At 40.7% G+C, this 12941-nt stretch overlaps 1 protein-coding gene across 1 annotated transcript in view; it reads left to right on the top strand.

Annotated features, from left to right (window-relative positions):
• dchs2 (dachsous cadherin-related 2) overlaps nt 1–12941 on the top strand; it is a 90848-nt gene that overhangs the window by 27859 nt on the left and 50048 nt on the right. Inside the window, exons 5-8 of the mRNA XM_022667197.2 lie at nt 4281–4517; nt 5902–6927; nt 7921–8108; nt 9235–9334. Coding sequence (XP_022522918.2) covers nt 4281–4517; nt 5902–6927; nt 7921–8108; nt 9235–9334 — 1551 coding nt within the window. The remainder of the gene's footprint in view (nt 1–4280; nt 4518–5901; nt 6928–7920; nt 8109–9234; nt 9335–12941) is intronic.

Here is a 12941-nt window from a genome sequence, read left to right as displayed (position 1 = left end):
TTTACAGGTTAAGTATTCCTAATGCTCTTTTCTTTTATAAGGGAGGTCTAATTGAGGGGTGAGTGTTAAGAGGATCCAGAGCTTCTACAGTATGTTTTAATAAAAATATATCTATTTATTTGACGCTATGTATTAATAATGTATTGCAAATGAGAATTATACCGTATATCGTAATATTTATATATTATCTCGCCCTGTGTTTCCATTGGTCAGTACAGAACCTGCTTATACCACCATCCACAGAGTTTTTTGTCTCTGTTGTTCAGATGCCGCAGCCAATCAGGCGCGAGCAGATGATCGTTTAACGGCCGCAGGGGCCCGAGACGTTCTTTCACTCTATAAGCTTTAGTGAATCAGGGGCTCCTGGTAATCCATCCTCTTATCTCCCGCCGGGGGGTCAGAGGGGGATTAGTAAAAAGGGGGGGGTTAGAACTCAATGATGTACAGAACTGCCAGCTGTACTGTTTATACAGTACCAGTCAAAAGTTTGGACACCCCTCTTCTCTCTTATTCAGTGTATTTTCTTCATTTTTATGATTTTATGATTGAAGATTATACACAGTAAAATTAGCAGTGCTGGATCAACACCTAAAGAGTTAACTTTAACACTCCTTTGGAGCATATATGGTTCCACTCTACAGTACAAATGACACTGATAGCAATGTTAAATGTTTAGTGTTAATATGACACTGTGCAGTGTACTATTTACTTATGCTGGTGTTGTTCATTAGTGTTATAGCAACACCTAAAGTGTTAATTTTACACCGTGTGGAGTATGTACACAGCAAAAAGTGTTACATTTACTCCCACAGAGTTGTATTTCTTGTATTTCTCCAACACTTTATCACAATTTACTGTACAAAGGATGGTAACTTGCTCTTATAGCCTACAATATATTGGCTAGACAAACAACCATTAAACTAAATATAACACACTACCCAATGGAAGGTAGCTCTGGTGGGCAAGATTTCACACTGATGGTAAGTTAGGATCTGGGGGACACACCCATTATGCAAATAACGTGTTTAACTGGGCGGAGTTTAATTAAATCTCTGTGGAGTTGGTCAGTATTTATTGGGTTTAGTGGGATTAACACTGGAATATTCAACTCTGTCAAATAACTCCAACACTGAAAACCATTTAAATCTGAATGAGTTAAAATTACACTTTGAGAGTGAAAATCAACTCTCAGCAGTTTAACTCTGAAATTTAAACTCTCAGCTGTTTAACTCTGAAATTTAAACTCTCAGCTGTTTAACTCTGAAATTTAAACTCTCAGCTGTTTAACTCTAAAACTCTCCTGTTTTTGCTGTGTATTAACCCTATAAAGGAACACATGCAGATTTTTTTTTAATAATAAATCAGAATATATGTAATACTTTAGATTTATCTGTTTTCGGACAGATCTGCACACTCTTGGTATTTTAATCTCAGTATCTTCATAAGGGAGAGTCACCTGCAATAGTTTTCTCAGCATCTTGAAGGAAGGAGTTCCTGGAGGTGCTGAACAATAGTTGCTGTTTTTCCTTCACGCTGTGAAACTCCAGCTCATCCCAATTAAATCACCTCAAATCACCATCTCAGTTCATCAGGTTTAGATCAGGAGATTAATGTGGAGGAATAACTGTTTACTGTTTACTACATAATTCTATATGTGTTCCTTAATTGTTTTATTGTTTCTAAAGAGTAACTAAAGCCCCTGATTTTTTAAATTTGAAAAGGCTACAAAATAGGTAAGTTTTGGAGGGGCGCTAGGTGATGTATGGGTTTAGGGGTGGGGCAGAAGGAAGAGCTGATTGGCTAAGCTCCAGCAGCAGCAGTGTGCCTCTGATAACGTTGAGACACAGTAAGATGCAAAAATTACCACAATAAAAGGGTTTTTAAAGGTTAGGAAATAAATAAAAAATAGGACTGCTATGTTTTATTACTTCTTTATTTAGGGTTTAGTGTTTAGTGGCTCTTTAATATTTACCTTCAATGTAGAAAATAAATTAAAGAAAGAAAAACACTGAATGAGAAGGTCTGACTGTTGGTGTCTGTCTAGGTTGTATTCAGTCAGTGGAGCTCCTGTGTTTTCTGTTCCCAAGATAAACAAGTAAAATTCCAGAAATGTACCTGAACACTCTTCATTTCCAGATGACCACGCCCATCAGTGTAGATATATTTAGAACTCTGCTGCTGTTTAATCCAGGCAGGAGGAAGGAGTGAATTTACACTGCTGGTGGGGTGTAAGATAGCAATGAACATCATATCGCAGCTTACACAGGGTGTAAGAGAGGACCCTTTGACTTATGCCTAAATTAACACTATAAATACTCTGAAATATGTCAAATTAAATCATTTCGACATTTTACACTTGATGCTGTGAATTTTATATTAATCATTTAAAACAGTTTTACAGTCAAACAAAGAAAAGTGAACACTGAACAAATTTTTATACAACAAAATATGCAATTTTCTATGTTTACCATCCTATTAATTTAAATTCTTACAGTATTATTACTTAAAACATTCATAATAAACTCTATTACAAGTTTTCTTCAAGATTCCAGTGGAGTTATTTGATAATCCTTTGATTTTCTTATTTTATAGAAGTCTAAATTCTGGTCTACAACTAAATAGCCATTTTATCTAACTTTGCCATTCCATAACTACAAATTCCTACAGTAATATCATTTAATATTAAAACATACATAGCTAATACTATGGAAAGGGTTTTTAAAGACTTTTTAAAGGTTTCATTAAATAACACTTTGATTTTCGTCTTTAAAAAGACTTAATACTGTGGTCTATAAATAGTGTAATGTTTAAAATATATTGGAGTTAACCTGAAAACAGGTGTATTTAATGTTTAATAAGAGAAAGGTCTGTATATTCAGAATGTTTCACTGTTCTACAGATGGTAGTTGTTGTGTTTATGGTGTTTATGTGTTGATTAAAGCTGATTAAATGATGTTTATTAGGTGTAAAACTCGTTTCTGCAGGAGAAGCGAGCGCAGCTTTCTCCCCCGGCTCTGCTGTGAACACAGATACTGTAATACACAGTTTATACACTCACTCACACTCTCACACAGATTCATCTTTTACTACTATTTTAAATATGTTGTTATTATGATTACTATTATTTTTATGTTTTTTTAAGTGCACTGTGTTGTTAAACAGTGTTATTTAATGAAGGAGACTAAGAGAAAACTCAGCAGCACTGTGTTGCACTGCTATTGGCGGCGGCAGCAGCCACACCAGATCTACTGACACTAATCCGACACTGTGATTGGACCATCTGTCCAATTCCAGAGCCACCATGCTAATAAGCCCTCTGTCCGAAAGGCTCTTCCATCAGTTCTCCACAGTTTACTTAGATTTTAAGGTAAATTCAGGTGAAAAACATTAGCAGGGTCCGCAACCATCTGCCAGCAAGGGTCCAGACACTAAACCCCGCCTGCTGAACCTCTGCTGACCACAGGAGGCCCCCAGTCTCTGACCTTCACTGACCTTCACCTCTTCACCTGCATCTCTAATCTTCAGAGACTGGAACAGTTTAAAGCTTTGTAGACTCATATTAGCATTAGACACATTCAGTTACTTTATAATAGTGTAAAAACATTCAACATACAAAACCCTCCCAAAGTGAACTTTACTGTCAACTAAACAAGATCAGAATCAAGAAATCACTTTATCAAGAAAAGCAGATAAAAGATCACAAAAAGAAACAAAATTATTCCCCAACCTCAAGAAATTCAACATCAGATGAGAAAACAAAGTTATTGATCATCTATCAGTCTGGAAAAGATTATAAAATCATTTCTAAAGCTTTGAGACTCCAGAGAACCACAGTGATTCACTATTATTCACTAATGGAGAAAACATGGAACACTGGTGAACCAAATTACTCCAAAAGGGCATGAAGAACTCATCCAGGAGATCCCAAAAGAACCCAGAACAACATTTAAAGAACTGCAGGAGCTCACTCGCCTCACTCTCATACTGAACGTAGTAAAACATGGTGGTGGTAGTGTGATTAGTGTGATGGTCTGGGGCTGCTGGATAACTTGCTGTAATAGATGGAAGCAGGAATTCTGCTGTTTATCAGAAAATCCTGAAGGAGAAAATCCTCCATCTGTTCCTTAGTGACCTCAAGCTCAGGAGTACTTGGGTTCTGCAGCAGGACAATGACCCAAATCACACAAACAATTCACTGTCTCTGAATAGATTAATAAACTAAATGAAGGGTTTGGAGAATCTAGTTAAAGTGTGTGTGTGTGTGTGTGTGTGTTGTACAGGTACAGTCTCGTTGTCCTCTCCTCTCTCTGCTCTGGGTATCGGCAGCTTCAGGCTCGGCGTTTCTGCGCAGGACAGCTCAGGTGTTGCTGCTGTTCGACCTGCTGACATCATCATTAACGTCCTGCACACAGACTACGCCCCCGCGCTCTTCCACCAATCACATTACACCTTCTCTATCCCAGAGGACACGCCCCCGGGCACAGCTGTTGGGGCAGTGCAGGCCATCAAACCACTCAGTAAGTCTACACAGCATCCACCCTTATCAACTTACTGTACGGCTTCAACTCATACAGCGGCTTGCAAAAGTATTACTACCCCTTAAATTTTTTCACATTTTATCAACTTACAACCATGAACTCATATTAACTAATTGTGTTGGTCTATGAACACAAGGGGTATGAATATTTTGCAAGCCACTGGAAACAGATGGATAAATGGATGAGTGGATGGATGGATGGATGGGTGAATGGATAGACAGTTGTATGGATGGATGAATGGGTAAATGAATTGATAGATAGTTGGATGGATGGATGGATGGATGGATGGGTGAATGGATGTATGATTGGATGGAAGAATAGATAGATGGAAAATTTGATTGATAGATGGTTGAATGGATGGATAGACAGTTGATTGGATGGGTGGATGGATGGATAGATGGATGGATGGATGGATGGTTAGACTGATGGATGGATAGGTAGATGGATTATTGGATAATGGATAGTTGGATGAATAGATGGATGGATGGATAGATGGCTGTATGGATATAGACGATTGGATGTATGGATAGACACTTGTATGGACGGATGGATGGTAAATGAATTGATAGTTGGATGGATGGATAGACAGTTGTATGGATGGATGGATGGGTGAATGGATGTATGTTTGTATGAAATAATAGATAGTTGGAAAATAGACAGTTGAATAGATGGGTGGATGAATGGATGGTTAGACTGATAGATGGATAGATTGGATGGATTATTGGATGATAGATGGGTGGATGGATGGATGGATGGATGGTTAGACTGATGGATGGATAGATTGGATGGATTATTGGATGATAGATGGTTGGACAGTTGGATGGATGGATAGATGGCTGAATGGATGATTGAATGGATGGATGTTTGGATGGATGGATAATTGGATGGATGGATAGGTAGAACTTGAACTTGTTTCATCATTATAATGTTTTGGATGGTATTTTCAGTGCAGTGAATAAAGATGGGTTTGTGTGTGAGATTTTCTGTTCAGTGTTAATTCAAGACACACATTAGTGGATGAGTATTTACTTTAGCTAGACGGTCATTTGAGGTTGTCATTTAGATTATCTGATTAGCTCTTTCTTTGCAAATCAGAGGACAGAATGTGTGTGTGTGTGTATGTGTGTTATGTGTGTGTGTATTGAGGGAATGAGCAGATCTTTTAATCACTGCAGATTTACCTTCACTAACCTTTTAAATCTGAGATGCCAAACAATCAGACAAATCAGACAAACCCAATCAGCTGCACTGCTGTAACCATAATACACACTAATACAGTCTAATCAGGGTTTCTGATAAAGTGGCCAGTGGTTATTTTAAGTGTTTTTTAATGAAAAACATGTATATTTTTCTCCACCTGTAGATTCAGTGGAGGCTCTTTCGTACCGTATCTCTTCTGGAGACCCCCTGTGTTTGTTCTCAGTGGACCCCCGGTCGGGAGTTATCTCCACCAGCCTGACTCTGGACCACGAGTCCACGGCCTACACCCTGCTGACCCTGCAGGCCCTCACCGGCTCCCTGCCCGTCTACAGCACCACCCAGGTCAACATCACCATCACCGACACCAACGACAACCCGCCTGTGTTCCCCAAGACCTCCGACTACATCACCATATCCCATAATACTCCACCCGGCACCATCCTCTTCCTGGCTCACGCTCACGATGCGGACAGCGGCGAGAACGGGCGTATCCATTATTCTTTACGCCCTCAGAGCGAAGTCTTCTCAATCCACCCTCAGCTGGGAATGCTAACTCTCAACGGCTACATCTCCAGAGATGCTAATCGCAGGTACAGGCTGAGCGTGGTGGCTGAAGACGAGGGAAGTCCATCGCTTAGCTCTTCACTCAATCTGGTGGTGGAGCTGGATTCCTCCAACCCTGCAGAGGAAACCTTAGCGTTTGAGACGTTAATCTACCAGGTGGAGATCGGAGAAGGAGCTCAGAGAGACACTCGAGTGATTCAGGTCCGAGCTCACGCCAGCAAGACCCGGCGAGGGTCGGATTTAACCCCGGTTCTCAAATATTCACTGGAGCCCCTTTCCAAACCCCCGCCGTTCCTGCTCCACCCTGACACCGGCTGGCTGTTTGTGGCTCAGAGTCTGGATTACGAGTCAGAACCTTCCTACAGGTTCACCGTCCGCGCAGAGGCTCAGAGCGCCGCTGCTAATCTCACCGCTACGGCCACGGTGGTGGTGACGGTTCAGGACGAGAACGATAACGCTCCTGTCTTCAGCAGGGACAGGTTTTTCTTCAGAGTTCCAGAAGGACCTTCTCCTCACGGGCTGATTGGTGCGGTGAAAGCTACGGACAGAGACTCCAGAAAAAACGGACAGCTGTCCTACATCCTTCTGTCTGACGGGAAACACTTCAGAATCAACTCCAAAACAGGTCAGACATGACCAAATAATGTTTCAGAACTCAACCCCATCACATTCAGCTCCATCACAATTAGCTTTGTCACACTCAACCCCGTCTCACTTCAACCCCGTCACATTCAACCCCGTCACATTCAACCCTGTCTCACTTCAACTCTGTAACATTAAACCCTGTCACATTTAATCCCGTCACATTAAACCCCATCACATTCAACCCCGTCACATTAAACCCTGTCACATTAAACCCCGTCACATTAAATCCCGTTTTATTAAACCCCGTCACATTAAACCCCATCACATTCAACCCCGTCACATTAAATCCCGTCACATTCAACCCCGTCACATTAAACCCTGTCACATTCAACCCCGTCTCACTTCAACCCCGTCACATTAAACCTGGACACATTAAATCCCATCAATTTAAATCCTGTCACATTCAACCCTGTCACATTCAACCCCGTCACATTTAACCCCGTCACATTAAACCCCCTCACATTAAACCTCATCACACTCAACCCCGCCACACTCAACCCTGTCACATTTAACCTCGTTATACTCAACGCCATCAAACCCAACCCTGTCACACTCAACCTCGTTATACTCAACGCCATCAAACCCAACCCTGTCACACTCAATCCTGTCACACTCAATCCTGTCACACTCAACCCCGTCACACTTAACACCGTCACATTCTTAATCCTCAGTATTCAGAAAACTGGGAAAAGTTCCTGTTAACTGCTTTACAGTCAGATTGTGTGGGATTTTATACCTGAGGCAGAAAATCTATTTACATCTATTTTTTTTATTTGTTTTTCATGATGAATATGATTCAAAAGGCACCCGTATCAGAGAATCTCTCAATAATAAGTAATGAGCTGCAGAAAGTACTAACTTCTTTTTCTTCCATCTATTTCTTTATAACTTCATCCTCTCTCTCTCTGTCTCTCTCTCTGTCTCTCTCTCTGTCTCTCTCTCTCTCTCTCTCTCTGTTGTCTCTTTTTCTTAGGAGAGATCATTAACTGGGTGGCTCTGGATCGTGAGGAACATTCTCACCACACTCTGAGAGTTCTGGTGACTGATAACGGTCATCCTCGTCTCAATGCCTCTACGACCGTACACATCCTGGTCTCTGACATCAACGATAACCCACCTGAGTTCACTCACCTGCCCGCCAACAAGCAGCTCAACGTTCAGGTTCTACCAGTTCTTTTACTTCCTTATCTGCTTACAGAAACGCTGATTATAAAATAAATTAGTTTATTCACTTATATCTACCCATCTGAATATGTACATATGGGCATCCCATGCATATGTGTCAGTAAGTTAGGGTGTTTTAACAGAAATAAATGTCACAAACTGAAAGTAATTCTCCATATTGAGTAATAACTCCAGCTGCAGAGTATGCATTTATAGAGCAGTGTTTTTTTTTGGATCATAGTCATAGACCATCAAGCTAACAGAGTTAAATAAAATCCTCATGGGTTTCTTTATAATGTGCAAACAACAAAAATAATGCAGGACTTGTCATTGCTTGCCACTGTGTTAATCTGGCAACCCGAGTGAGTTTGGCATCTGGGGAGTGAAGGTAGGGAAGAAAACTCTCTCCAGTGTTGGGCTGCACTTGCTGGACCCTATTTTTGTAGCGATCTATGATTGGATTTAGGACCTGTCAGTGTATCTTTGCTATCGTAATGACGGGAAATGTACACCTTGTTCGGCTCAAACTCTTAAAAGGCATGTACTAATTCTCTTTATTAATCATGGGTGTGGTCAGTTTTGGGCGTAACATGAAATAAACCAATCAGAGTGTCTCTTGCTCATCATTCCCTTGAAGGTGATCTCTGACTTCGGCGGATTGCTATTTTAACATTGCAGCTACCTGGACATGTCTGTACTATTCTGTTTATTGTTGATGTAAAAGTTGGGTTTGTGCTGCTGTGTGTTCATGTGTGTGGAATAATTGGGGGTGTACGCTCGGCTCGGCGTGGCGCGCCTGTGTTGCTGAGATAGCAATGAATGTCTGACTGTTGGCATCTGACTAGGTTGTATTCAGTCAGTGGAGCTCCTGTGTTTTCTGTTAGCAGGATAAACAAGTAAAACTCCAGAAAAGTACCTGAACACACCTCATTTCCAGACCACCACACCCATCAGTGTAGATATATTCAGAAGCTCTGCTGCTGTTTAAACCAGGCAGGAGGAAGGAGTGAATATACACTGTTGGCGCGGTGTAAGATTAGAGTCATTTAGTACTGATTGTTTGTTTTAGTAAATGGTTTTAATGTAATTGTGTAAAACTCTCTGGATTTCTGTGTGTTTGCAGGTGTGGTCTGGACTTCCAGAAGGATCAGTTGTAACCAGTATGTTTGCGAAGGACCGAGATGCAGGAGAGAACGCCACCGTCACGTTCTCTCTCATTTCAGGTAAAATATGAAGTGAATGTTTAGTGGATAACCATCCCCGTGATTATCATGTATCCAGACCTGAATACGGCACACGTCATTCACACAATGTTGCCAAATTAAAGATTTAGCAACTTCTCAGACTATTTCGGAAAGTAGAACGTTTTCTGAACGTTACAGTTAATGTTCTCAGAACATTCCATCTGTCAAGTTTACTGGATGTTCTGGAAATGTCACTGCGCAGTGACTTAAGTTTTGGGAATGGTACTGATAAGTGCCAGTTTCATCATGTTTTTATGTTCAGTGCAACTGACCATTCATTTCTTACTCATTTCCTTCATTTCTTACATTTACATTTAAAGTATTTAGTAGACGCCCGTATCCAGAGACTTACAACAGTGCTTCGATGTTACTTCAAATATCCAAAGCTAGTTTGTAGACTAGGATCAAGAGATACACAGAGCTTGATCATTTTTAGAACCATTTTTTTTTGGATTAGTTTAGGAAAAAGATCTTCTGTCGACGTTTGAAGAGCGCGAGTGACTCTACTGTTCTGACAACCAGTGGAAGTTCATTCCACCACCTTGGTGCAGCACAGAGTAGAGTCTGGATGTTTGTATTCTGTGTGTTTTGAGGGATGGAGGTTCGAGCCGAGTCGTACTGGAAGCTCTAAGATCTGGCGTTTCCCATTGGCATCAAGTATGAAGGAGCTGGTCCGTTTTTTGCCTTGTAGGCCAGAGTTAGGGTTTTGAATCGGATGCGGGCGGCAACAGGAAGCCAGTGGAGTCACATGACTGAACTTCGGAAGATTGAAGACGAGTTGTGCTGCCACTGATTCTGAATTAATTGTAGTGGTTTGGTGGCTCGCAGTGGAAGACCAGCCAGTAGAGAGTTGCAGTAGTTAAGTCTTGAGATGACAAGAGACTGCACAAGCACCTGAGTGGCTTCCTGAGACAGAAACGGTCAAATTCTTCGAAAGTTGGAGAAATCTGCATGGCCGAGTCAGATTTGCAATATGGCTCGAGAATAATAACTGGTCATCCAAGGCTTCGTGCTTCTGCCGATGGAGTGACCAGTGAGTTCTCGAAAGAGTTGGAGAGATTGTGATGAAGGCTCATAGTTCCTGGGATAAACAGAAGGTCAGTCTTGCTGGGGTTGAGTTTTAGATGATGAGAACTCATCCACGAGGAGACATCACTGAGACATGCTGAGATGCGGGATGAAACCTGAGTGTCAGAAGGAGGAAAAGAAAGGATTAGTTGAGGGTCATCAGCATAGCAGTGGTATGCATGAGAAGATATTATTTCACCCAGAGAGCGTAGAGTATAGAGTAAGAAAAGAAGAGGACCAAGCACCGAGCCTTGTGGAACCCCAGTGGAGAGTCTGCATGGAGCAGATGTTGCCCCTTGCCACGTTACCTTGTAGGAACGGTCCTCCAGGTACGATGCAAACCACTGCCATGCAGAGCCAGTGATTCCAAGACTGATGAGGACGAAAAGGATAATCTTGTGGTTGACCGTGTCGAAAGCAGCAGAGAGATCAAGTTTCTTAAAATGATTTTATTCTTACTCAAACATTACTCAAATAGCCAGACATGTATAAAGTATTAGAAAACTAGACTTCAGTAAAAGTACAAGGCTCCACACTTAAGTGGAAGTACTAAAGTATTCAACATTTTTTTGTACTTAAGTATTGCAAGTAGTTTACTGTAAAATATACTGTTACTAAAAGAAGTAAAAGTACAGTATTGTATTGTGTAGTTATTACAGAAATGTTCTTTGATGAATAAGGTTGCACATTGAGTGTAGTCATCGTATGATCTCCATTTTTAATGAAAAGTTTGTCCGTAGTTTAAAAACCTAATCTTTGATCTCAGAAATGTGTGAACACATGATTTTTGCAAAGAGATGCAAAAAAGATGCAAAACATTTGCAAGATGCAAAGCTTTTGTTACAATTATTTTTATCTATTGCTCATAATTTGTCACACCATCAGCCTTTGTGAAATGTATAAGGAGCTCAAAAAAGTCATGGGTCTGTTGTGATGAGAAAATGTTATATTTTTCTGATTCAATTGGTTAATTTGATTAAATCTCCCAAATTTAAAAGTCCCTGTTAAATTCTCTGCATGTTTGGAAGAGAAAATGGAAAAAGTTCCCTCCCTCCAGGCCAATTCAACTGAAGTAGCAGTGTATTGTAATATATTCTAGTAGCAGTGTATTCTAGAAGTAGTGAATTAACTAATTTATCTAACATTTGATAAGGTTTCTTTACCACATACAATTACGCATCCAGAGTTAATAAGTTCAGCTTTTATTCAGTTTAAATTTGGATTCTAAACATTGAAACACTTACTTGCAGCTGGATTGAGAAACTCACAAACAGATTCAATATAACCATCCAGCTCAGTTATAGAGGATTTTCCCGCCTTTAGGAGTGGGAGATACCATTACTGAAGTTGGGCGGGGAGGGTTTAATAGTGAAGACTTGTGTTTCTGTCGTATGTTTGATAGAAACGTTTATTTTGTTCTGCTTCAGTGTTTATATTATTTGGGTTTATAGCCTTTAAGTTCACTATTAACTTTACCTGTATGATAATTTAGTTTATTAAAGCTTCTTTAGGTGGATTTGGATTGGCCTGGAAGGGGGGAGGAGCTTAGGGTTTAAAAGGGAGACCCAGGAAGTAGTGATGGGCAGATGAGGTCTCATAGACCACTGAAGTCGTGCGTCATTCTGTAGTCATCGTACGGCTTCCGTGTCTAAGCGTTTTTTCCCTATGAGGAAAATCAATATGGTTTAAAAACCCGCCTCTATCACATTCTGTGGTAAATAAATCTGTTCAGACCCCTGTACGTTTTATTCTGTGTCCATTTTACTCCTGAAAAACACTGGATCCTCTGAATTACGAGATCGTTTAAGAGTTGTAATGAGAAAAATGCTAACTGTAAGCTAATGCTACAGCGGAGTGAACTGAACTCCCGGCGCTGCCTCAGAGTTCAGCAGCCGCTGTGCTGTGACGTCAGTTAGGCATTAGCTTAAAGTTAGCATTTTTCTGATTACTCCACTTAAACAATCTCGAGTTTTTGAAAAGCCCATTCAAAATTCGAATTGACTTGAACCGCTTAGACACGGAACCCCAAAGGAACCCCAAATATGGGCATGAACAACATGGAGCCGACTACAAAATGACGACACGACTTCAGTTTTATTACACTATTAGGTGTATGGCATGCTTCCCAAACTGTGTTGAAACTGTGTCATTTAGGCCCCGTCCACACGAACCCGGGTATTTTTAAAAAGGTTTTCTGACGTCACACAGCGAGTCTGCGCATGTCTGCTTTTCGCTTACGATCTGGAGGGGACTCTTTTCGGCGCAACAACAGCGAACTCCGGCCGTTTAAAGCATATTTACACCCAGCTGATCCAACTAATGAACTAACTGCCCTCTGCCCTCGACATCTGCTGGACTTAAAAAGTAATTGCAAGCAACTGTATGCAAGTAGCTGTATAGGTCACGTGGTTTCTCTTACCGCGATACGCGCACCGACTTCTGTTTTCTGAACTCTAGATAGACTGATAGTTTTTAAACTAATTATAATTTGAAAATAATCTGTTAAAATGTAAGTCTG

Source organism: Astyanax mexicanus, chromosome 25, assembly GCF_023375975.1.
Source record: "Astyanax mexicanus isolate ESR-SI-001 chromosome 25, AstMex3_surface, whole genome shotgun sequence".
NCBI lineage: Eukaryota > Metazoa > Chordata > Actinopteri > Characiformes > Acestrorhamphidae > Astyanax > Astyanax mexicanus.
The sequence above is the reverse complement of the archived record's forward strand: the minus strand, read 5'-3'. Positions and strand labels throughout refer to the sequence as shown.